This window comes from Balaenoptera ricei, chromosome 2, assembly GCF_028023285.1.
Source record: "Balaenoptera ricei isolate mBalRic1 chromosome 2, mBalRic1.hap2, whole genome shotgun sequence".
NCBI lineage: Eukaryota > Metazoa > Chordata > Mammalia > Artiodactyla > Balaenopteridae > Balaenoptera > Balaenoptera ricei.
This window is the reverse complement of record NC_082640.1, coordinates 162,293,314-162,318,749: the sequence shown is the minus strand read 5'-3', so window position 1 is coordinate 162,318,749 and position 25,436 is coordinate 162,293,314. Positions and strand designations below refer to the sequence as shown.

The 25,436-nt window shown below is 44.4% G+C and overlaps 1 protein-coding gene across 1 annotated transcript; it reads left to right on the top strand.

Annotated features, from left to right (window-relative positions):
- The first annotated feature begins 774 nt into the window (after positions 1 to 774).
- Positions 775 to 24,866, top strand: ANGEL1 (angel homolog 1). Its single transcript, XM_059914729.1, has 10 exons — positions 775 to 914; positions 3,730 to 4,305; positions 5,224 to 5,450; positions 5,912 to 5,981; positions 6,587 to 7,020; positions 9,315 to 9,441; positions 9,751 to 9,861; positions 20,419 to 20,488; positions 21,014 to 21,180; positions 21,925 to 24,866. The coding sequence occupies exons 1-10, from the start codon at positions 851 to 853 to the stop codon at positions 22,083 to 22,085; spliced, it is 2,007 nt and encodes a 668-aa protein (XP_059770712.1). The 5' UTR covers positions 775 to 850; the 3' UTR covers positions 22,086 to 24,866.
- The last annotated feature ends 570 nt before the right edge of the window (positions 24,867 to 25,436 follow it).

Genomic DNA, 25,436 nt, shown 5'->3' with positions numbered 1-25,436 from the left:
TTCTTTTAGTGACATATATTTTGTTCAGTCAACAAAGGTTTATTTGGTCCCTACTATGTGCCTGACAGTGTCATAGACACTGGAGAGAAGAGATACCTCAAGGAAAACCAACCAACCAACCAGACTTGGTCCCGTTGCCCTTGTGGAGGGTTCACCTCCTCCCCTTTTTGGCTCCCTTATCAATGGGACACCCCTTTTTTCCAGACTAGGGGGAAAAGGGCCCATTTGGAACAGGATGAGGAAGGAGATAAAATCCACTTATTGAGTGTGGACTCAATGTTTGACCTAAATCTGAGCTGCGGAAGAGAGTTAGGAAAAGGAGAAAAATGGGAAAGAGTTTGCTCTCTCCAGTCTGGGCTAAGCCAGTCAAGATCATAGAAGTCAGAGCTGGGTGAGGCCTTAGACAAGGTCCAGCACCTCATTTTACAGATGAGGGAACTGAGGGGCGGAAGGGTTACGTGGTGGACCCAAGGTGGAGCCGTAGTGAGGCGGCAGAAGCGGGAATAAAACTGTGGACTTTAAATAATACTATGGCGCCTCCAGGAGGGGTTTAATTTCAAATCCCGGCGCTTCTGCCGCAGCTGAGAGCCAGGCCCGGCCCGCTCCGTTGCCTTGGGAACTGGCTGCCCTGCCCAGCGGGCGCCCGCTTGGCCCTGCGCTCCCAATAAAGTTGTTGTTGAAGCGCAGTGGTACCATGTGAGCCGTCCCGGGGGCGGAGCCGGGGGGTGGGGCGAGCCGGGGGCGGGGGCGAGCCGGGGGCGGGGCCGAACGGAGGGAGACCCGGCGGGCGGCCGCGAGGAGGGGAGGCGGGCGCTGGAGCGGGCGCGGGAGCTGGTGCAGGCGGCCGGCCATGATCGCGTCGTGCCTGTGTTACGTGCTGCTGCCGGCCGTGCGCCTTTTCCGCGCCCTCTCAGGTACCGGCCTCGCGTCCTGACGGGCGGGTGCCAGGCCCGGGCCTGCTTCGGCGGGGCCCCGCGGGGCCTGGGGCGGCGTGCGTCGCGGCCGGCTTCACGACCACCTTCCCCCGGCAGTGCCAAGGTGTGGGGAGGCGGCCCTCGGCCCCGCCGTGCCCGTCCTGGACTAAACGAGGCCCGGGCCTGGCCGGCGAGCCTCGTGGGCGGCCCCCTCCTCACGCCTGTGACCTGGAGGCGTCGGGCCACAGTTAACGTGGAGGGGGTTGGGGGAGGGGCCAGAGCTGCCCTTCTCTGGCCCCGGGGTTGCGGAGAGGTTCCGGGTCCCGCTGAGTCACTTCCCTGGGGGTCGGGGGGGGTTGGCCGCTCGGGGCCGAGGCGAATGTCCGAATTCTCTGTGGACAGGGGCCAGTCGGCCCTGAGGGCGGATCTGTGGACTGAAGACCTAGACGTACCTGTTTTCCCCTGGGTCAACTCCACACTCACCTTTCCCAGCCGCCTCTCAGCGGAGTCTGGTTGAAAAAAAGGATGCTCAGAATCCAGAGACACATTGAAACCTCAGCTTTGAAGCAAGTCCCGTGCGTTTAGAGATGTAGTGGGGTGGAGGCAATGCCCAGCGGGTACTTAGAGAAGAGTTATTGTATAACTTTGCCATGATCTGCCTGCGCTCCCCATTCCTGGTCTTTGACGTTCCCGAGGCTCTTATGAGACCATCAGTTCCTCTGGGAGATCCCACAGAACCCCCAGACTTTTCTCTGGCATTTTAGGGGGCAGGACAGACCAAGAAGGACTTTTAGAAATAAGAGGTCCAACTGTGTGCATTCTGTGCTTTTCCTTTCTGGAACTTTACACAATATGTGTGTGTGTAATTTCTGTTCCTATATATTTCATATAAATCATTTAATGTATGTATGTGTATGTTTGTATCTGCCGCTAGAATGCGGGCTCCAGGAGGGCAGGGCCATGTCTGTTTTGCTCACTGTGTCTAGTGCTAGCATACTGCCCAGCATGCAGTAGGCACTCAGTTCGGGAATGTCTTTTGTGTACATACTTCTCAGAAATGAGGAACTCCACAGAAGTCATTGTTTTCAGAGAACTAATGCATATTCTTCTAGCCATGTTGCTGTCATTTCTGGAGCTCTGCCAGTGTCCATAATGGCAGCCATAGTGACATATACTAGTCCGGAGGTTTCTAGACCAGTAGTCAGAGTTTTAGGTATCTCGGAGGAAGGGCCGCCTCCCCCCACCCACTTGCACACACCTATTAAAGTAGTCCCATTTGTATTTGTACATTTGGTTTCTGCAGATTTTCTTTTAATAAAAGAATTCTGCTGCTGAAAAACAAACCACCACCACCAACCAAAACCTGCTGAGTTTGAAAACTAATAACCTCACACATATAAATCAAAGAACTTCTGCCATCCGATATACATAGAGGATGTTTCAAAGGGCAGGGAATTAATAAGTTCCTGAGACTAAGGCCAGCAACCCAGCCCATGGGTTTAGAGCAGGGTGTCCCAGTCTCAGTACTGTTGATGTCAGGGGCCTGGGTAGTTCGTGTGGAGGTGTCTCTTGCGCTGTAGGATAGTCAGCCGTATCTTCATCCTATAACCACTAGATGCCAGTAGCATCCCCACAGTTGTGACAACCACTGTGTCTCCAGACAATGCAGAAATGTTCCCTGAGGGCAAAATCACCCCTGGTTGAAAAACCACTGGTTTGAGGGACGTAAATCCACATAGACCATAAATAAGATAGTGTCTTTCAGCGTTTGAACCATTTTGAAGTTTTTCTTGCCCTTTAAAAAAAATGGAGCTGATAAAATAAATCTCTGGTGATTGAGGGTCATCATCATACATGTCACTTGTCCTATGCTATAAATAAGTGACTTAGTGTGCGTTGGTTGGGGGAGGTTTTGTTTGCACCAAAATACTGTGCTTGGATTTTGGGGGCTCTAATTTTATAGTTTTTCCCACCTGCTTTTTGCCTGTTGGCTGTCACTGTGGCTGCCTTAGCAGAGAGGTGGCAGCTGTCTATTGCTGTCAGTTGTTGCCACCTTCTGATTTACAGCCGCTAGAGTACTATGGAATGGGAAAGCTGATAATGAAGTCTGTGAAGATTTATAAGTAGAATAAATAGATTTGAGAAGAGGACCCAGGGCCTTTGCTAAGAGAGAGATTGTACAGATTTTGAGACACCCTTTTTGTCTACTTAAGGCCTTTTTCTTTTAGAATGCATTCATAGATTAGTGGATTTATAGAACTAGAAAAGCCCTTGGGGATTATCTAGTTCAAACTTCCCTTGTCCTCATTTTACAGTCAAGAGTGAGTCCATCTCACTAGGGGCATTGTCCAAGGTCACATAGCTTTGTTAATTTCAGTGATAGGCCATAACCCACAGTTCTGACTCATGGTCAAGTGCTGGTTCCAGTGTAATGTGGCTCTTAGAACCAGAGAGTTGATGTTAGTAGGAGTCTTAACCTCCAGATAAAAGGAGTGTGGTTGTATGTGACCATCTCTGTCCTAGATTATGTGGGATAGCCATTCTTTCATTCACACACTGAATATTTATCAGATCCCTACCATATGAATTAGTTAATACTTGTAAAGCATTCAGAACAGTGCCTGGCACATAGTAAGCACTTCGCTCTGATGATGATGATGTTGCAGGCACTAAAATGGACAGGCTCAGTGATGGTACAGTGATGAGCAAGGTGGATATGATTCTTGCTTGTATGGGACTTATTAGAAGTTGGGAGAAGAGCGTGGGTTGGGTGATGCTGTCATCTTATAACATGGTATTTTGGCTTTCTTCTTAGATGCTTTCTTCACATGTCGAAAAAATGCCTTCCTGGCGAAGAGCTCGTCCCCCCAGGTAGACGGCGACTTTGCCATGGCCCCTCGGGGCCCCGACCAGGAGGAGTGTGAGGGCCTGCTGCAGCAGTGGCAAGAAGAAGGGTCAAGCCAGGCACTCTCGACAGCGAGCGAGGGTCTGCTTGTAGATAAGGGAGTAGCCCAGAGCAGCCTGGCGCTCCTAATGGATCATCCTGGAGAACACGATGCTGCTCCAGAAGACAAGTGGTCCAGCAGGCAGCTGAGTGACCTGCGGGCAGCAGAGAACCTGGAGGAGCCTTTCCCCGAGGTGCTAGGAGAGGAGCCACTGCCAGAGGTCGAGGGCCCAATGTGGGCAGCAGTCCCGGTGCAGACCGGCCCCCAGTATGCAGACTGTGCTGTCCTCTCAGTGGGTGCCCTGGCTGCAGACCAGTGGGAAGAGGACCCTGCAGTGGTGGCCTGGAGCATAGCACCGGAGCCTGTGCCCCAGGAAGAGGCTCCCATCTGGCCCTTTGAGGGCCTGGGGCAGTTGCAGTCTCCCCCAGTGGAAATCCCATATCATGGTGAGTCTGACAACCGGCTGAGTGAGCTGGGGCAGCAGGTTGTCTTGGATGTGCGCACAGTCACTGCTAAAGCTCTCGTGTGTGGAGCTCTGCTGCTGCATTCTGCTTTTCTGAGACTCCTGCAGTGGCAGATCCAGAGGGGCGTTAGAGAGCATTTCATCCAGCCCCGTGGCCTTTCAGATGAAGTGATCACGGCACAGAGAGGTAGCAGGACATGCCTAAAGTCACATAGCTAGGTAGTGGCAGAACTGAAAGCAGACCATTGTTCTGATTCTCTACATTATTGGTTCTCTGGAGGTGACCTGGGGTAGGCGTGGAGAGCTCTCAGGGCTCCACTCTCTGCCTCAACCAGGATAACTCCATTTTTATCTGTGTTACATATCGGGCTTCCATTAAACTTTGGAGAATGAGTGCTGTGGCTCACATAGGTTTGAAATCCACTCTGCAGCTCCCTGCTCGAGGGCACATGGGAGACACATTATGGTTTCTGGCTCCATAGGCATTTTCAGGTTTAGAGGTCAGAAAACACCCAAGGCTGAGATTACTCTAGAAATGTCTTTAATCTCAGATGACTAGTAAGCACATTCATCTGAGTGATTCCCCAGAGACCCATGGATTTATCAGAAGTGAGAAATTGTCGGCCATATTTAGTGAACTTGTACTAGGTGCCAGGTACTATATGCTAGGTACTAGGGATACAGTGATGAACAGGCCAAGATTATCTCTGGCTTTGTGGAGCTTATTGTCTCGTCTGAGAATGTCCTTAGAATGTTGTTCAGATCACCACAGAAAGGGATGAATGACAGAGAAAATGAAAAAAGGAACTCGTCACAGTATCATGGAGTCAGGAGTGGAGATGGTGGGCCCTGTGAATAACATGGACTTACCATGGACCTCTTCTTCCCAACACCTTTGCAGAAATCTTGTGGCGAGAATGGGAGGATTTCTCCACTCAGCCAGATGCTCAGGGCCTGGAGGCAGGGGATGGCCCTCAGTTCCAGTTCACTCTGATGTCCTATAACATCCTGGCTCAGGACCTGATGCAGCAGAGCTCAGAGCTCTATCTGCATTGCCATCCAGACATCCTCAGTTGGAACTACCGCTTTGCGAATCTCATGCAGGAATTCCAGCACTGGGATCCTGATGTGAGTGAAGATGGGGAGATGTGCCATCCTGCATTTGCTCTGGACCCTGGCTGTTTCCCAGTGCTCTTAGAAAATGAATTGAACCCCATAGTTGTTCATATGACTGGCGTCCTGCCTAGGACTGGTGCTTGCCTGCCTGGTGTAATGAGTTTGGGGCAGATGCTAAGAAGAGTCTCCGTGGGTACACGCTTTCCAGCACCTTTGTGCAGGGAGGGAGACTTGAGGGATTGAAGGAGCAGGAAAATCCAGCACATGTATCTGATCTCAGCTTAACTCTGGGCCTGTTCTTGCTGGTAGTGGCTATCAGGGAAGAGTCAGCACCCAGGGGAAGTTTCAGTGTGACCCAGCCTGAGACCCACAGCAGCTTCCCGTGTGGCTTCAGTGCCTGCTCCTGGGGTGGGAGTCGTACTCCAGCGCCCTCCATTACTCTGGAGTGATTGGATTCCTTGTCATTTTCCCAGATCTTGTGTCTCCAGGAAGTCCAGGAAGATCATTACTGGGAGCAGCTGGAGCCCTCTCTGAGAATGATGGGTAATGCCACTCCCTGGCATGTTTGTCAGTCTTTCTTCCTACAGCCCTGTCTGCTCTCTCCTGAATGCACTGTATCTTTCTTTCATCTCAGTAAACCCTCAGTCTCATCTGTGAGCTAGCTCCTTTGTGTGGGTGAGAAGGAGAGTCCTGAAGTTTTAAAGCAATTCTGACATATATTGCCACTTAATGCTTGAAGTAACCAACCCTGTGAGGCTGAATATTATTATCCCCATTTTACAATGTGGAAACTGAGGTTCAGAAAATTTGTGTGACTAGCTCAAGGTCACAAAGCTATAAATATAAAACTCATAGGTTGTGGAGCCTGGACTCCAGCTTGTCTGACCCTAGAGTCCATGCTTTTCCTGTCAGGTTATTGCTTCATACCCTTCTGTCCCTCCTTCCCCTTCTAGCCACTCAGTCGTCTGGTTACAACTGTAAGGGAGCCTCTGCAGAACCAAGGAATTGGCAAGGGCAAGGACTCCCCTTATTGAACAGCAGGAGCAATGCATTAGGCACACATGCCTGGGCTACTGCCACTGGGTAGCGGGCCCCTAACCCATCTTCCAGGACTCTGACCCATCTCCTTGGTGGGGTGTTCCTTGCAGGCTTTACCTGTTTCTACAAGAGGAGGACCGGGTGTAAGACAGATGGCTGTGCCGTCTGCTACAAGCCCATGCGATTCCGTCTGCTCTGCGCCAGCCCCGTGGAGTACTTTCGGCCTGGCTTGGAGCTCCTCAATCGGGACAATGTGGGCTTAGTGTTGCTGCTGCAGCCACTAGTCCCAGAAGGCCTGGGGCCAGTCTCAGTGGCCCCCTTATGTGTGGCAAATACTCACGTCCTGTACAACCCACGTCGGGGCGATATCAAGCTAGCCCAGATGGCCATTTTCTTGGCTGAAGTGGACAAGGTGGCCAGGTTGTCAGATGGCAGCCACTGCCCCATCATCTTGTGTGGGGACCTGAATTCTGTCCCTGATTCACCTCTTTACAACTTCATCAGGGATGGAGAACTCCAGTACCATGGGATGCCGACCTGGAAGGTGAAATGGGAGAGGCCACTGCGGGGTTGGCTTAGGGAGAGATTTTGGTGTTGGCATCTGGTGTTGCTTCTGTGGCAGGGACCTCAGTTACACCTGTTCTGGCTTCCTCTGGCTTTTTCTTGTTCTACTGATATCTGGTACCCAAGCCTGGGAGTTAGGAGCTCGTGAGTGCCTTTGGTATATTGGAATCCTTTCAGTTTTTATCATTAATTTATGTTTAGTTTACATGTACATAACTATATACGTAAGTGCATGTCAGTACACAAGTACATCCCTTTAAGGATTCAGACATTTTAAAATAAGACCAAAGCCCCCTTTATTACCTACATTTCCCACGTCTCCACTTAGAGTCAAGTAATAACTGTTCAAAGTTTGGTTGTGTTCTTCCAGGTCATTTTCTATGCATTTGCTGTAGTATCTAAGCTGTTGTGATGATGTAATCATAATCTACATTTATTAAGCACTTACTGTGTGCCAGGTGCTATTTTAAGCACTTTACATGTATTAACTCATTAATTTTCACAGTTTCTATCGTTGCTTCCATTTTATAAATGAAAAAGCTTAGGTGTAGAGAAGTTAGGTAATTTGCTTACTCTAGTTTTTGCAGGTAGTGAGTGGTGGAGCCAGGATTTGTAACCAGGTAGTCTGGCCCCAGAGCTCTTGCCCTCCAATACTATGCTGTGATTGCTTCTAACAGCTGGTATATAATGTACTGTGTGTGTTTATAAATGTGATATATTGTGTATATTTCATTTTGTAGCTTGTTTTTTTTCACTCAACAATGTACATATGTATCTATCTCATTCCTTTTAACTGCTGAATGTTTATAACCTAGGTATCTTATAGTTTTATTGTAGTTTATTTAGCCCTACTGAGGAGCATTCAGCTTGTGCTGATTTCTTTACATGTCACTTAATCTCCTTGTTCCTCTCTTTTGCCCCTGCTGATCCAATTTGTTGCTTAACTTTCGGCACGGCACAGGGGAGAAAAGACATAAAATGACTGAATTATTGTTGAGCACTTTGGGCTTCTATTTTAATGAGGTTACTCAAGTGCCAGCGATGTCCTGGTTGCCACATGCGTAGAGAAAGGCATTATCCTGCCAGGAAGCTGCTATAATCAAGGGGCTCAGGGAATGGGAATAAGAATTTACTAAGTGCCTACCATGTGACAGCTGCCGTTAAGCATAGTGATTAAGAGCACTCATTTTGAAGCCAGATAGTCCTGCGTTCAGATCCCTGCTCTGCCACCTTGGGCAAGTTACTTCACTTCCGTAAGCCCCATTTGCCTCGTCATACACTGGGGATATAATGGGACCTACTTCAGAGGGGTTTTTTTGGTGGATTACATAAAATAACGCACACAGTGTTTTCCAGTTCCTGCTTCAAAGGAAGCAGTCAGTAATTGGTAGTAGTTATTGTTACCAAGATTCTTAATTGTATGTGGTATTATTTTCCCATTCAATAGTAGAGCATATTGAACCCAAGAGAGTTAACTAACTTGCCCAAAGTCACACAGTTAGTAAATGGCCATTAAATTGAAGGTGTGTTTTACTTCTGATGGCATACTGAAAATGTATGTCCTTTAGGGGCAGAGAGATTGTGTCTATCACTGCTCTCTCCCCAGCGCTTAGCTAGTGTTTTACACATAGTTGGCATTCAAATATTTGTTGTTGTTAAATGAAATAAAGGGGATTTTGCTACACACGTTGGAGATATGCAGATGACTGATGTTGCCGAATGTTTCCCCTACTACGTTCTGTCCGTTCCCAGGCTGCTCATTGGCTTTGACCGAGGATGGTGACGTAGATACGGTAAAGTGCTTTGGTGAATTTCCCATTTGGTTTGACCCCGTGGTTTCCCAGTAATAGGCTTAAGATGCTAGACTTTGATCCAGAAGATCCAAAGATCAGGATAAACCTTTTCCCACTGCAAATTAAAGCCCCTGAAAGTTGACATTCCCTGGGCAGAGTAGTGTAGATTTTTCTGAGCTGAAATTTAGGAGACCATATGTTCATATAGTTCTGTTCTCTTTGAGTCGCATACCTCACTCTCTTAACCCCTTATTCCTGTCTCATGGACATTTCAGTGTTTCTAGTAAAAATAAAATAATAGTTTTAAATAGCTCCTTATTTTTAACTTTCCCCTGAGACTTATGTGTTTTGCTTGTGTTACGTACATAGTATGTGACTGTGTGTCTGTGTGTGTGTGTATGTTTGTCTGCATGTCCCAAAACATGGGCTATTTCCTTTTTCCATCTCAGATTCCTTATTCCCATCTGCTCTTTCCTTGCAGGTATCTGGACAGGAAGACTTCTCCCATCAGCTTTATCAGAGGAAGCTGCAGGCCCCACTATGGCCCAGCTCCCTGGGCATCACTGATTGCTGTCAGTATGTCACCTTCTGTCACCCCAAGAGATCAGGTGAGCACATGCCACATTCTTGGTTGGTTGTCCCTCCATGCCCATTTTAGGAGAAAGCTGGCACCTCAGTGACAAGAGAAAGTGTAATTCCCTCAATTCTCTTAGCACGTTCCTTTGTTTTTTTCATTGTCCTCCTCATGGTCACCCAATGAAATGGACAACTTTAAATCATAGCCATTGGAAAAATCTCCTTGTCTTCAGAGCCAGACTTCCTCTGTGTCCCTACTTGTAAGCTTCTTGGTATTAAGGAAGTCTCAGCATGTGGCTCCTCTTCCTGTCTTTCACTGTATGGCTTTTCCTGGTTTACAGAGAGACGTAAGTATAGCCGAGACTTCCTGCTACGTTTCCGCTTCTGCAACATCGCCTGTCAGCGACCTGTAGGACTGGTTCTTATGGAAGGAGTGACAGATACTAAGCCAGGTAATGGGAACTAAGCTTGTTCCCTAACTTGTTCCAACTAAGCTTGGTTTTCTTTCCTCTTCACCTCTGATATTTGTCAGTTATGTGGTTTCTTAGTCTTTTCTAGGTATAATTCTTAGAGATCAGCTTCTGGTAATAAGTATGCTTAGGAGGAAGGTCAGTGGAGTTCACTGGCCATGTGCAATGTGTTGAGAACGTGGACCAGGAATCAAGAGACCTGGGTTCTAACTAGCTCTGAGACCTTGAGTAAGCCACAAGCTTTTTAGTATTAAGTTGCTAATAACTAGCATGTATACAGCATGTTTAAGAGAGAAAATACACTTGATGGGGCTTTGAAAATCATAAGGTGACAGCACTCCTGGTTGTAATAACAAGTTACTCCTACTGAGAACTTCCAGATTGTAAGTAGCAGAGTATGCTTGATGTTCTCCCCTTCTTGTCTCTGAAAACACTCCAAAGCAACAAGGAGAATGAAAAAGAGAAATGCAAACTCCATTTTTGAGAAAGCTAGGAGACCTGAAGATATTTGAAATCATGAACCGCAGCACAGGTGGAATGGTTGCAGGAAGCACTGGAGGCCATGCAGGGGTGCTGGAGCAGGTATGGAGAGACGGGTCTGTGGGGCCACGTGGATCTCCGAAAGAACCAGCTGGGTGCCTCTCTCCAGGGTGAGGAGCGTACCCTGAGGCACGAAATCAGAATCCCTTGTTTCATCAACAAGAATAGGATGCACAGGTTGTGAAAGGATATTGTCTGAACCTCTTTTGGTCCAAAGAGGCAGTAGAGGAAAGACTGATCAAGGAATCAAGCCAAATTTGCATGAAGCAGTCTGTTTAAGTGGTGGGGGGAGGTGTAATACTTAAACTGCATATTTCTTTTGGCTAGGGGGAAGTAAAGATGAACAGGACTCACACACAACCCTGCGTCATAAGGAAAATGCCTGTTACTTGGAATGCACACCCAGGTCTTCGCTTATAAAAGCTTTGTACCAATAGCTTGTACATAAAAACCTCAACTAATTCCAAGCTGGGGTGCCCAAAAGGAGCCAGCGTGAGATCTGTACTAAAATACTATAAGAAAAAAAGGTGGAAGAACAGGAAAAATAAAAGGCAGATAAAGAATACTTCGAAGATAAAAATTGTTGCCATGGAGCATATGAAAATTATGATTATTTTCCCATGAATAAAAAAAATTAAGCAATTGTCTTTATAACATGAGAGTGCAAAAATAAAATAATTGCTTTTATAAAATAAGTTCAAGCACATGGCAAGACACCAGTAGATGAAATGTAAACTGCAGAGCTCAGGAAAGAAGTGGAATAAAAAATTTAAGAATCACATAATGAATACAAAATTAGAAGCAGTCCAAGAGAGAATAGGCACTGCTGAAAACAAGGCAAGAGGCAGAGGCCAGGAAGGATAAAAAGCACTAGAAAGAAAATAACAGTAGTGGAAGTTAAAGAGATTCAACATACACATAGTTCGAGTTCACAAAGAAGAAACCCAGTATAATAGCACAAAGGGAATATTTAAAGGTATGATTCAAGGAAGATTTTCCCAAAATCAAGAGATCTGACTCTCCACATTGAGAAGGATATACCATGTCGCAGTAAAAAATGACATAGGAGAGTCAACAGGAAGACATCCTAGTGAAGTTAACAGAAGTCAAAGATAAAAGAATCCTTTAGGCAGAACCAAAAAAATTGGGCTATTTTTAAAGGTAAAAATAATCAGGTAGGCTTCAGATTTCTTAACATTAACATTCGACTCTGGAACACAGGAGAGCAAGGTTTCAAAGAAAGACGGTATGGTCAAAAATTTTATACTCAACCCAAAGCCTTTCATGAAGAAACTGCTAGAAGAATAACTTAAGACAACCAAGCAATGACTGAAAAAACTATAGTAAAAGGACTGGTGGTAAGCAGTGAATTCATTTTTTTCTTGAAGGAATTTAACTTGAATTGGCATTTTGCACAGAGCAGTGAACATTTCAATGGCTTGGTTTTGTTTTTTTTTTAATTGCAAAGCTAATGTATTATTATAACTGTGGTGATAGCAATAATAATAGTGGTGGCCACCATGCATAGAGCGACTGGCGTGTGCTAGGAACTGGGGTAAGTGCTTGGATCAGTTGGGCTCAGGCAGGGAAGCAGTGGCTCAATGTTTTAAGAATACAAAATCCTAAAGTTAAACAGTAGTAGGATCCCACGTAGGTAATTCCATGTTAAGAATAGGTTATTTTTAGAAAATCAGTACTGTACTTGAAACATAAAATAAGCATTTCAATTTAATAACAAAATAAGAACCTTTAAAATACACTGACAATCACTTTGTAAGTAGAATCATTATATGGGGGAAAATATCCAGTTCACTCCCAGTGCCCAATAATAGCAGTATTTTCAAAATTGAGATTAAATTTGGGTAAACACACCCATCCTCCACATACTGTGAACGTACCCTTCCGTTTGTTTAGTATCCCCACCCAGGGCCAAATAGGGTCCTGATGAATCTCTTTTAAGGACTCCAAATCTAAAAACCTACCACCAGTTTTAGACCATGAGTAGAAAGACTTAAGTGCAGTACAAGGAGATCATAGTGTGTGATCTTTTTTTCTAGAGGATTTGTTTAGATGTACTAACAAATAATATTTCCAATCCAATACCAGAGTCATCCAACTCAACTGTAGACATTCAAACTTGCCAAGTTGACTGTAACACTGACTTTAATGGGAAGCATCTGAGTTGCCAAAGGAGCTACAGTGCTAGGGAGTGATGGTCTAACTTTCCAACAAGTTGACGTTGCATTGTGCTGGAGTGTTCTACATCACACAAGTTGTATAATAAAAAAAAATTGTGATTCTCACTCTCCCCAACTCCCTTTGTGAAGGAATAATTCATAAGATGGGAATCTAAATTTTAAGTCCCCCTCTTGTAAATATTTTTAATTATTAGTGGTTTATTCTTTCCAGTGTGGTTCTTAAAGACACTGAAAGGGGTTACTCTGTTTTCTTTTTCATGAGCACTTGCACATTTCCATTTATCTCCGGAGCTTCAGGTCTTTTAACATGTAAAAATAAACCATGTGCCCAATTAAGTGCGTTCTAGGAAAAAACAGTTGCTAATAAATGACTTCCGTAAACTATTTAACAAACTGACCAGATGGCCACAGAGGAAAGGCTATCTGATCAGTTTTTGAACCAGGAAAGTTCTGAATCCAGCTCCTCCACTGGCCCATCCCTGCACAACTTATTATCCTCTTCCCAAGTACTTACAAAAGAACTTACTTGCTTGGCTGCTGCCAGCACTGAATGGTCCAGGAAGATGTTGCAGCTCAGGTAGAGGCAGTTGTGGCCCATGTGCTCATGTGGCCTGGTGGGACAGGCAGAGGCCTTGAGTCCCATGTAACTGCTGGAGCAGTGCCGTTTGTACATAGTGCTGCATAGGTAGAACCTGGTGTTGAGAGAAGCAGTTTTCTTTCTTTCTTTTTTGTTTTTCTTTTCATGTACTAAAAGAAGACTTGATTTTTTTTATCCTCACACTAATATGAAAATTTGCAAAGTGTAAATGTCTAGTTTGGAAATCAGTCCATTGTCTAGCAGGTTCCAGCATTGCTAATGAGAAGTCTGCTGCCATTTTGATTCTTGATCCTTTCTTTGTATATCACCTATTTTGACTCTCTGAGACTTTCTGGTTCTTATCTCTAATCCCTTGATTTCTGAAATCTCATGATGGTTTACCCTACTCAGGGTGTTGGTTTCATTCATTGTTTTGGATACTCCAGGGCCCTTTCAAATGGAAAGTAATTTATTTCGAGTCACATAATTTTGCTGGTAATATTTCTTCAATAATTTCCTACCTTCTGCTTTCTCTTTTTGGAATTACTGTTAATTGGATATTAGAATCTACCATCTGTGAGATGCTCTCAGCTTGTTCATTCCTTCTAGTGATTTTAAATTTCTGCCATTATATTTTTAATTTCCAAATCTCTTTTTAAAAGTTCCTTCTTTTTTATACCATTGTTTTTGGGTTTTTTTTTTAATGAATGCAATATTGCCTTTCTACTACTGAGGATGATAATTTTTAAAATTCCATCTGTTCCTTCCAAGGTTCTTTTAATTAAGAGTTAGTTTCTTCCTACCCCACTATTTGTTTGTTCCCAAAGATTCCATCAGGTGTCCATTCACATTTAGGAATGAGACATGAAAACCTAATGGCTCTGTGTAAGGGATGGCTCTAGTTGACTGGCGAGTTCATTGTGCCAGTTTTGATTTTCACCTCCCACCTCTTTTCTGGAGTAATGGTACCTCTGATTCCTGACCTCTTACATGATTCAGAAGCCTAAATTAGCTTGCCTCTTGCTGGAGAGAAAACCATTTTCAATATCCTGCTGGTCACTGTGATTTTTCTGATTCAAAATGGAGATATTAGTGTTAGGAACATTTATGTTCCAAATAACATCACATCAATCATCACAAAGTGAAACTGCAGTATTTAACAAGGAATAATAGTCAGAAAATAACTAATGGTTGAAGGTTTTAATTCATCTTTCTCAGTTCACAATAGTTCAAGTAGATAAAAAATAACTAAGAATATAAAAGACTTAAATAACATGTTGTATGGTAAATCTGATGGATACATATCAAACTCTGAACACTGAAAGCAGAGCAAAGACATCTTTTAAAATATCCACAGGAAATTCCTGAGAATTGGCCATATATTAGACTACCACAAAAAAAATCAGTAAATTTCAAACAGTAGAAATAGTATAGCCAACTTTCCGTGATCACACGTGCATTAAAAATAGAAGTTAAAAGAATGCTATCATCTGGACATTTAAAAAATTTCAAACAACTTTTGGGTCAAAGATGAAATTTAAACTGAAACTGCAGAGTGTGTAGAAAATAACAATAATGAAAATACCATATATTTGTGGTATATAGCTAAAATAGCATTCAGTGAAAAATTCATAGAATTATATAGAATATCTTGAATCAGAGAATTATATTGATAAGAAAAGATTAAATTAAGTAAATTAAGTATCCCCCAAGTTAGAAAAGAGAACAAGCTGAAAGAAAGAAGATGAAAATGAAAATAATTTAGAGAACAGAAAAACAGTAGGACTAATAAGCTCTAAAAATCAGTTGGTTATTTGGGTGAAAAACAGCTGTCAGATTAGCTAACCTATTATCTAACCTATTTAAGGGGGCAGGGCAGGAGCAAGTAAAAGTATTCAGATGCAGAAGAATTAAGAGGATTATAAGGGGGTTCTTTTCTCAACTGAGTGCAAAAGAAATTGAAAACTTAGATGGCCTATGTTAATTTTAGAAAATGTAATTTACTAAAACTGATTGTGAAAGAGAGACATAACATAAATAGATTACCACAGGGTGAAAAAATAGCGAAAGTTCTCAGAGATACAGTCCCACAAAAACACCATGTTCATGTTGATAGGAGAACATCATCAAACCTTTAAAGAACTTGTAATTCCATTACTGTTTAAATTGTTAAAGAGCACAGCAAAAGGGGGCCAAGTTATTTTTACAAAAGAAGTATTTGACACCAACACCTGACAACAGTTACACAGGAAAAGAAAACTACAGAACTTAATATTGTCCACTTATGAATATTGATGCAAAAAATGTACATAGAAGATCAGGAAACAGAATCTAACATCACATTGAAAGAGCAATATACTATGGCCAAATGGAGTTTATCAAAAATATGAAGGTAGTTCAGTATTGGGAAATCTATTAATTTATTTATCATGCTAATAAATATATGAAATCTGTTAAAATATAGAAATGCATGTCATCCTGTAGATGTCAGAGACATTTGTTAAAATTTAACATCTATTCCAGATTCTTTTAAAAAGAACCTTCTTAAGGAAAAAATAGATAGTTCCTTATACCCTTAAAATACATTTATCTTGGTCAGTCAGCACTTTGGTGCACCATGGAGGCAGGGGCATGGAGCCGCCAGGTGCCTGAAAAAGAAAAAAAAACAAAAGCACTTATCTCAATCCAAAAATGAGCATCTTGCTTAAAGAAGACAATCTAGTAGCATTCCTGTCAAAGTTGGGAACAAGATAGGGATGACCACTGTCATTCAACTGTGAGAGACACCAGCCACAGAATTAGAAATAGAACATAGAAATATAGGCAAGTAAACAATGGAAAGGAGGAGGTAAACTATTACTTGCTGTTAAAATGGTTATATAACTGGTTATCCAAGAGAATCAACTAACAACTATTATTAGCATTAATTCTGGAAAGTATCTGGGTAGAATATTAATATACAGAAATCAATAGTATTCATATAATAAAATAATGATATATTTGTTAAAAGATGTAATTTTAAGAAGACCCTATTTATAATAGCAACAAAAAGAGAAAACAATTTAACAGGGAAAATGTAGGAATATTTCATTTCATATAAATTAACAAATTTATTGGCATGAAGTCCATAACATTCTCTTACCTTTTTTTAAAAATAACTTTATTGAGGTGGAATTCACATACCATAAAATTCACCCATTTAAAGTGTACAGATCAGTGGCTTTTAGTATATTCAGAGTTGTGGAACCATCATCACAATCTAATGTTACAACATTTTCATCACCCCCAAAAGGAATCCCATATTCGTTAGCAGTTATTTTCCCTTTACCCCTCCCCTTGTAAAAAATCAACAGTGGACGTATGGGTTTCTGGACTCTCGGTTCTATTCCATTCATCTATATGCCTATCCTTAGGCCGGTACCACTCTGCCTTGATTATTTTAGCTTTGTATAAGTTTGAAATAGAGAAGTGTAAATCTTGTAACTTCATTGTTGTTTTTCAAGATTATTTTGGCTATTCTGGGTCTCTTATATATTTCTGTGTGGATTTTAGGATCACCATGTCAATTTGTGCAAAAAAGTTAGTTGGGATTTTGATAGGAATTTACAGATCTGTAGATCAGTTTGGGAAGTGTTGCCGTTTTAACAGTATTATCTTACGATCAGTGAACATGGAAGTTTTCCCATTTATTTAGATCTTTAATTTCTTTCCATGTTTTATAGCTTTCAGTGTGTCTTATACTTGTTTTGTTAAATTTATTTGTAACTATTTAAAATTCCTTTTGTTACTTTTATAAATGGAAATATTTTCTGAATTTCATTTTCGGATTGTTCATTGCTAGTGTATAGAGATGCAATTTTTGTATATCAGTCTTGTATCTTGCAATCTTTCAAACTCAATTTTTTAAAAATAAATTTATTTATTTATTTATTTATTTTTGGTTGCGTTGGGTCTCCATTGCTGCGCTTGGGCTTTCTCTAGTTGCGATGAGCGGGGATTACTCTTCGTTGCGGTGCACGGGCTTCTCATTGCGGTGGCTTCTCTTGTTGTGGAGCAGGGGATCTAGGCGCACAGGCTTCAGTAGTTGTGGCTCGCGGGCTCTAGAGTGCAGGCTCAGTAGTTGTGGCACGTGGGCTCAGTAGTTGCGGCACGTGGGCTCAGTAGTTGCAACTCTTGGGCTGTAGAGCGCAGGCTCAGTAGTTGTGGCGCATGGGCTTAGTTGCTCCGCAGCATGTGGGATCTTCCGTGACCAGGGCTCGAACCCGTGTCCCCTGCATTGACAGGCAGATTCTTAACCACTGCAGCACCAGGGAAGTCCCTCAAACTCATTTATTAGTTCTAATAGTTTTTTAGTGCATTTCTTAGGATTTTCTATATATAAGATCATGTCATCTTGCAAATAGAAATAATATTACTTTTTTCCATTCCAATTTGGATGCGTTTTATTTCTTCCATAATTGTCCTGGCTAGAACTCTCATTACAGTGTTGAGTGGTGACAGCGAATATTCTTGTCTTATCCCTGATCTTAGGGGTAAAGTTTTCAGTCTTTTAGCATTGAGTATGATGTTAGCCATGAGGTTTTTTTGTTTGTTTTTTGTTTGTGTTTTGTGGATTCCCTTCACCAGATTGAGGAAGTTCTCTTTTATTCCTAGTTTTTTAAGTGTTGTGGGGTTTTTTTTTTGGTCATAAAGGAGTGCTGGATTTTGTCAGATATTTTTTCTGTGACTATTCAGATAATCATGTGGTTTTTGTTCTTCAGTATTCTATTAATATGATGTATTATATTAATTGATTTTCAGATGTTAAACCAACCTTACATTTTTAGGATAAATCGTATTTGGTCATAGTATATAGTCATTTTTCTATTTTGCTGGATTTAGTTTGCCAGTATATTGTTCTGAGACTCGTTTTCCAACATGGGGGAGGAGGAGTTTCCCCCAACGCCAACAAACAATTCAGCTCAATTCTGACACTGTCTCCCCAGCGATAGCATCAGATTCCACAGGTTAAGGGCTCAGTTATACAAGACCCACCCCTCCAACACTTTAGGTGCCTCTCAAAAGACCAGGTTGTTCCCTGTGCTTCTTCTGACCAACTGGCTATAAATCAGAGGTTCCCACTATCCCCTCCTTCCTTGGGTTAGATTAATTTGCTAGAGTGGTTCACAGAACTTAGAGAAACATTTCACTTGCTAGATCATTGGTTTATTATAAAAGGATATAACTCAGGAACAGCTGTACAGAAGAGGTGCATAGGGCAAGGTATGTAGGAAGGGATGTGGAGCTTCCATGCCCTCTCTGGGTGCACCATTCTCCCTCGAATCTCCATAAGTTCACCAACCTGGAAGCTTTCCAAACCCTGTCCTTTTTGGGTTTTATGAAGGCTTCATACATGGGCATGATTTATTAAATCCGTAGTCATTGGTGATTGATTCCACCTCCAACCTCTCTCTGCTCCCTAGAGATCATAGGGTGGGACTGAAATTTCCTCTAATCACATGGTTGGTTCCATTGGCAACCAGCCCCCAACCTTAGGTATTTTCCAAAATTGCCTCATGAACATAACAAAAGGCACCTTGCTCACTCTCAACACTCAGGAAATTCTAAGGGTTTGGGGAGCTTTGAACCAGCAACTGTGGACTAAGACTGTATATGAAGACTGACTATATATGAGAAATATATATTTGGTCATCTGAATGACCAAATACACGTTTCTTATAAATCACAGAACTGTAATTGTCGAGGCATTTTGCATCTACATTCATAGGCGATATTAGTCTGTAGTTTTCATTCTTTGTGATGTTTTTGTCTAGTTTTGATATCAGAGTAATACCTCGTAGTATGAGTTGGGAAGTGTCCCCTCTTTTATATTTTGGAAGTATTTGTGAAGGATTCATATTACTTTTTTTCTTTTTTTAATGTTTAGCAGAATTCACTAGTAAAGCTATATGAGCCTGGGCTTTTCTTTGTGAGAATTTTTAAATGCTAATTCAGTCTCTTTAATTGTTATAGAACTATTCAGATTTTCTTCTTTTTCTTGAGTCAGTGTGTGTAGTTTTTGTCTTTTTAGGAATTTGTCCATTTTACCTAAGTCATCTAATTTGTTGGTATACAATTATTTATTGTATCCCTATAATTTTTTTATTTCTTAAGGTTGGTGGTGATGGCCCCCTCTTTCATTCCTGGTTTTAGTAATTTGAGTTTTCTCTTTTTTTCTTGGTCAGTCTAGCTAAGGGTTTGTCAATTTTGTTGATCCTTGTTATCCTTTTTCTTAGTTTGGGTTGTTGTAACAAAGCACCACAGCCTGAGTAGTTTATAAACAACAGAAATTTATTTCTCACAGTTCTGGAGGCTGGAAGTTCGAGGTCAGGGCGCCAGCATGGTCCAGTTTCGGTGAGGACCCTCCTCTGGGTTGCTGATTGCCAACTTACTGTTGCATCCATACATGGCAGAAAGGACAGCTCTCTGGGATCCCTTTTATAAGGGCATTAATCCTGTTCATGAGGGCTTCACCCTCAAGGCCAAATTACCTCCTAAAGGCCCCACCTCCTAATGCCATCACACTGGGGGTTATGGTTTCAACATATTTTGGGGAGAGACAAACATTCAGTTCATAATACCTATAAATGTCAGTAAGATCTGTAATAATATTCCCTCTTTCTCTCCTGATATTGGTAATGTGTGTCTTTTTTCTTTGTGTATGTGTGTGTACATGTATAGGTGTGTATAAGTATGGATACGTGTGTGTGTGCATACATATGTATACACATACATACACAGCTACATATATGCACACAATGGATGGTGGGTGATAGAAAATCTCTGGAGGAATACACCAGGAATTTGTTAACATTGGTTGCCTCTGGAGAGAGGAATTGAGTGGCAAGGTCCCAGAGTGGGAGGGAGCCTTTTCACTGATATTTTTCTCTACATTTTGATTTGTGTACCATGTGACTGTATTACCTATTCTAAAGAATGAATTTAAATTTTTTAAAAAGTTGCTGAGCCAGGGAAGAGATGTCTGTGTTAGAGACCTCTGTCTGTCTGCTTCCTGAGGTTCTTGACTTTGGTCCATTGTTTTCTTCCTCTCCTCACCTTTTCTCTTTCCCTTTTCCCTTCTGGAACAATCCAGTCAAGGATCTGAGTGGGATTTCAGGGTGCAAGGTTCTAACCCTGCTTCACTGTCTGTGAGTGATAAAACCCTTTCTCTCTGGTCTTCTACAGAGCGACCTGCTGGCTGGGTCGAGTCTGTCGTTGAGGAAGACATATCTGAGCCTGAGCCTGACGTCCGCAGGTAATCTTCTTCCAGTTCCCTTCTGCTTGCATTCCAGCCCCATCGAGGTGTATTAGAGAGATTCCTGTTGGCTTTCCTGGGGCTGATTTGGGGGAACACATTTTGCTGAGCTCTCTCTTCCTCTTGTGTGTGCTAAGTTTATGGAGGCACATACTGGTGTGCAGAGGCCAGAGGTGACCCACCTAGGTTCTTGCAGATGAAAAGCCCCTGCCCTTTTCATTTGGGAGTAAGGCCTCACAGAAGAGCTTGCTGACCCATGGACAAGGGTACATTAGGTATACTTCACCAGGTAGCAAGAGGAGAGTGGGGGGTGAGGAATGTCAGCAGGACTGTGTATAAATGTGTCTGTTTCTAGGCTAATTTTAGCTAAGACTGTCAGCCTCTTAATTAGCATGGGAAGGCATTTGCTAAGGTTGAGTTATTTGGGATCATCCCTTAAAAAACTTGATAAAACCCACAGAGAAGTGACCTTGGGGAAAGTTCAGTAATGTTTGTTGACTGACATCTTCCCCTCCATCCCCGAAGGACTGTAGGCACCATCCAGCACTGCCTCCACCTGACCTCGGTTTATACTCATTTCCTGCCCCAGCATGGCCGCCCAGAGGTCACCACAATGCCCTTGGGTCTTGGAATGACAGTAGATTACATCTTCTTCTCAGCTGCTGAGTCCTGCGAGAATGGGAACAGAACTGGTAAGCTTAGTGGATCCTGGATTCCTAGAAGCCACCCCCAAGAGTCCCTGGGAACTGATGGTAGGTCAGGCATTTGATCACATGGCTTGGGCTGCTGGGACCTGACCAGCAAAGGAGCAGATCTCATACCTACCTGACACTGGTCATCCTCATCATACGTGCCTTAGGCCATTTGCCCGCCTTCTCTTTTTATCCTTGTAGCATTAGAAAGATGTGGGCAGAACAAGCCGTCCCTCCATTTTAAAGATGAAAATAGAGCACCAGGAGGTGCTCTGTTGGATTTGTTCAGTGGCAGCTGGTTAGTAAGGGACTTGGTTAGGTTAGAAACCCTATTTCCTGTCTTCTCACCCCTCACAATAGTCACAGTATAGCAGTCTATCAGCCCCATGCCTGTTTTGTTTAAAGCATGTCTTTTAAAATGTTTGGATTTTCTGTTGAGAAATCAAATTTTATATAGCAAATCTGGACTTCGGCTTCTCTTGGAAAATCAGAAGATCTTGTAATGCTGGGCTTGGACGTGCACTCTAGTTTGCCGCAGTCCCACCGAAGCCACCCGGCTTCGTTCATTGACATATCATGGCATATCTGAGAAAATGAGGCCTCCGCCAGAGGCGGCAGGAGGTGAGGGAGGATAGGGCCGCCGAGGAGACGCAGCCTCCTAAGGTGTAGCTCCCATGGGGCCCCCCCACCCCGTGCAGTTTGGCTGTGGCTGCCTTACCCACCGGCCTCCACTTTGTGCTCCAGATCGCAGGCTTTGTCGGGATGGAACTCTGAAGCTCCTGGGCCGGCTCTCCCTCCTCTCTGAAGAGATTCTCTGGGCTGCCAATGGCTTACCCAACCCCTTCTGCTCTTCAGACCACCTCTGCCTACTGGCCAGCTTCGGGATGGAAGTCACCGCCCCATGATGGTCTCCCAGGGGAAGAGAGCTTCTCTTCCAGAAGAGCCACCTGGATCAGAGACTGTGGAAATATCCCACGCTTCTGGAAACTTAGATCCAAGAAACTTACGTCCCCTCCCCTCCCCTCCTTGTTCCCTTTTTCCCATGGCTAGATTTCCTCCAGGCCTGTCCACATTCTCTGCCTGAGGTCCCTGCCCCGCCCCAGCCTCTTCCTAAACCTGTGCCACATACTGGGTGGCCCTGGGAGAGGCAGAAAGGGGGGTTCCCCCTTCCTTCCATGTATCCAGCGCTTCCCCTTGATTTTTAATTACCAGGGTTGCGGGAGCTATTGATCTCATTGGTTATTTGTCTTCAGGCCGTTTCTTGGTGGGGTGCCTTCTGACCTGACCTTCTCTCTGCCTGAGACCCCTGGGCCCAGCCCTCTTGCCAGACACACCCACGTGAGGTGTGTGTCGTGTGTGCATCCTCTCGGGGTGGGACTGCTTTGCGCAGCCATGCCTGTCTCTGACTAGCCTGCTTTCCACACTGGGGCTGTCAGCCTAGGGGCAGGTGGAGGGCGTGACTGGGTAGCTGTGTGCTGCAGGCACATGGGCACCTGGCTGCCAGCGGCAGGAGTGTGGGCCCGTCTCTCCTTTTATCGTCTGTGTTTCTTTAGGTGTCCATCCTGCCAACCAGGGCATCCTCATCATCCGGGCTCTGGTAACAAGTGGGCCCCACGAGCTGGAGCAGCGGATCCAGGGATGCCCTTGACCCAGAGCTCCCCACAGGCCTGGCATGCTTCCTCTAGGGCTCATCCCTTTCCCCAGGCTGCCCTGTGGGAGGCCAAAGTTTGAAGCCCTGTGCGGGGTCAGTGGGCAGGGGTAGTGGATTGAGGTGCCAAACTCTTTAGGCATGAGGAGGAAGAACTGTCAGGGAACTCTTATCTCACTGGAGGACTGCGGCGAGGGTGGGAGTCCCAGGGGGGAGAGAGCCGGCAGGTTCTGCAGCTGCCTCAGCCGGGACGCAAGACCTCAGGGACTTGTTCCCTTCCCTCTGCACAGCTAAGCTGCAGTTCTCTGTTCCTCTCCTCCCACTGCTTTCTACTCTTTGCTGCCTCCCCCACCCCCTTCCTTTTTTCCCCTAGAAAAGCCTGGTATTTAGCTCAGGCCAGACCTTCTCAGCAGAAAGGTGGCCCTGGGCAAAACTGGCCCAAGAACTGGAGGTGGCGGTGCTCCACTTCCGGCAAGGCCTTGGCCGCTCATGGCCTCTGCTTTCCCTCTCCTGGTGCAGGAGCACCCTGGCCCCTTCAGGGGGCGCTCCCTTGCCCACATGAGCCACCTGCATGCCCGAATCCTGCATTGCTGGGTGTAGCTGCTGGCCCTGCAGACTTGACTTGCTGTTGGCCCACTTGGCCTCCAGAATGGTACTGAAGGATATAGCTGAGAGGCTGGAGTTAGGGACAGTTAGCTAGAGGTTAATGTTTTCTCCTTTTTTTTTTTTTTTTTTTTTTGAGAGCCAAAGACCCAGCTTGAATAATTCTGCTGCTGCGTTCATGGTTATAAGCTTTCCATGCCTAGGTTCTGGGGAATTTATCTATTCATGTATATTTTTAAACATTGTTTCCTGGGTACTGGGCATGTGCCTGTCTGAGCCCCAGGCCTATCTGTCCACACTCCACCATCCACTCCATTTGTCTCTCCCTGGGCATCTCCTGAGATGGTCTCAAGACAGTGCCCTATTGGTTTGTAGGACTAGGGCCCATCACTTTTTTTCTGCCAGGAAATGTAGTTTAAAAATGGCTAAAGATGGCAGAGGGCAGAAGCTTGATAGATGATCTTTTCCTTGTTTTCTTATTTGTTTCTGTTTTGGAAATGAAAAGCAGTTTTAAATGGTCATTTGAACTCTCTTTTCCAAATGAAGGTTTACCTTTCCCCCCTACTGTTGGTTATTTTATTAGGATCCTGAAAGGCATGGGGGAGGGAAGGCCTGGGGAATGAGGTGGGCAGAGAGCAAGAGACTGATCCTGGGGTGGGGCCTCAAACCTGAGATCTAGACCAGAGAAAAGGGTTATCATCTCCCTCTGGTAACTGAGCAGTTGCCCACTACTCTGAGGCCTGGGAGGAACGGCTTGAGTGCAGCCTCCTGCCCCGACTTTCGTGGGGTGCAGCTCTCTTCTCCATCCTCGCCAAGCTAGAGGAGAATACTGCTTTCAGCTGCTCTCATTCTTATTCCATCTGCTGCCCCTGTACCTCCCGTACCTCCGCCTAGTCCAGGCAGAGGAGGGTCTGTGGCGAAAGCAGTATGAGAAGTTTTCCTGGTCAAAGCTATGGCAGCTGCATGAGGCATGATGCATATGGCAGATGCCTCTTGCCGCGCTTCTATTTTTGATCATCTCTTCTGTATTTGGGAGCCAGGGCTGAGCTGTGAGCCACCTGTTGCTGGCAAGGTTTCTCATCTTTCCTGGGCCTCACTGTGCTGGGGCTTCGTCTTCCTCCGGCCTCCCTGTGCAGCAGGTCCACCAGCCCCTGTGCCCGTGGGAAGAAGCCCTGAGACAGGTGTGGTTTTCTGCCTTACCTGAACAGAATCCCAGACCCCACACCTCTGAATCAGTACCTGAGAATCTGGGTTATTTAAAGCTACCTGGGTACCAGTTGAACCACCTGGGTTGGGATTTAGCCACAGATTAGGAACACCACTTGTCATCTTGGCCTCGTCACTTGGTGATTGTGGGTAAGTTAACCCCTCCCTATGTTGCACGTATCTTGGTGAAATAGAAATTAAAGTAATATTCTTTTCCATGTGTGAGGAATTTTCAGATCTGAAATTACGTTATTTGAAGGGATGCTAAGAATCCCAGAGTATTATTGGTAATTACAATAATTGGTAATTACTGGTAACAGTTGGAATTGAGGGTGGGTAGTTCTCCCTAGTCAGCCTGGACAGTTGGCCCTGGGGGCTTGGAATTACTTTATAGCTCCTAAGCTTTGAGGTACGTCCCCAGAGACCCCTTTCCTGGCCTGGAGGGCTTCCTTCCCCCTGGTAAGGTGAGTCACGTAGCATCTGCACGGCACTTTGATTCACAGTTTCCAGAGTGCTTCCACTTCCATGATCAGTAGACAGTTGCACTACAAGGTGGCAGTTCAGGTGTGCATATCTTACCTTTATATCCAAGGAAATAGAGATCCCAAAGAGGTAAACTGAGAATCTCCTTTATTTCTTGCCACCCAACTCCTCAGAACACAGCCTTTCCTGGGAGTAGAAGAGACAGGTTGTCTTGTAAGGCAGATACATGGGGCTGGGCCTGGGAGAAGGGAAATGACCAAGCAGCCCTCTGCTGGCTTGTTTTTAAACCCTGTTTTTTCTCCCCAGTTCTTGCCCT

Bases quoted from the DNA above. Each gene is read 5' to 3' on its own strand.
- ANGEL1 (XM_059914729.1), top strand. From the start codon at position 851: ATGATCGCGTCGTGCCTGTGTTACGTGCTGCTGCCGGCCGTGCGCCTT. The intron at 915-3,729 runs GTACCGGCCTCG...CTTTCTTCTTAG, and splicing joins CCTTTTCCGCGCCCTCTCAG to ATGCTTTCTTCACATGTCGA. The intron at 4,306-5,223 runs GTGAGTCTGACA...ACACCTTTGCAG, and splicing joins AGTGGAAATCCCATATCATG to AAATCTTGTGGCGAGAATGG.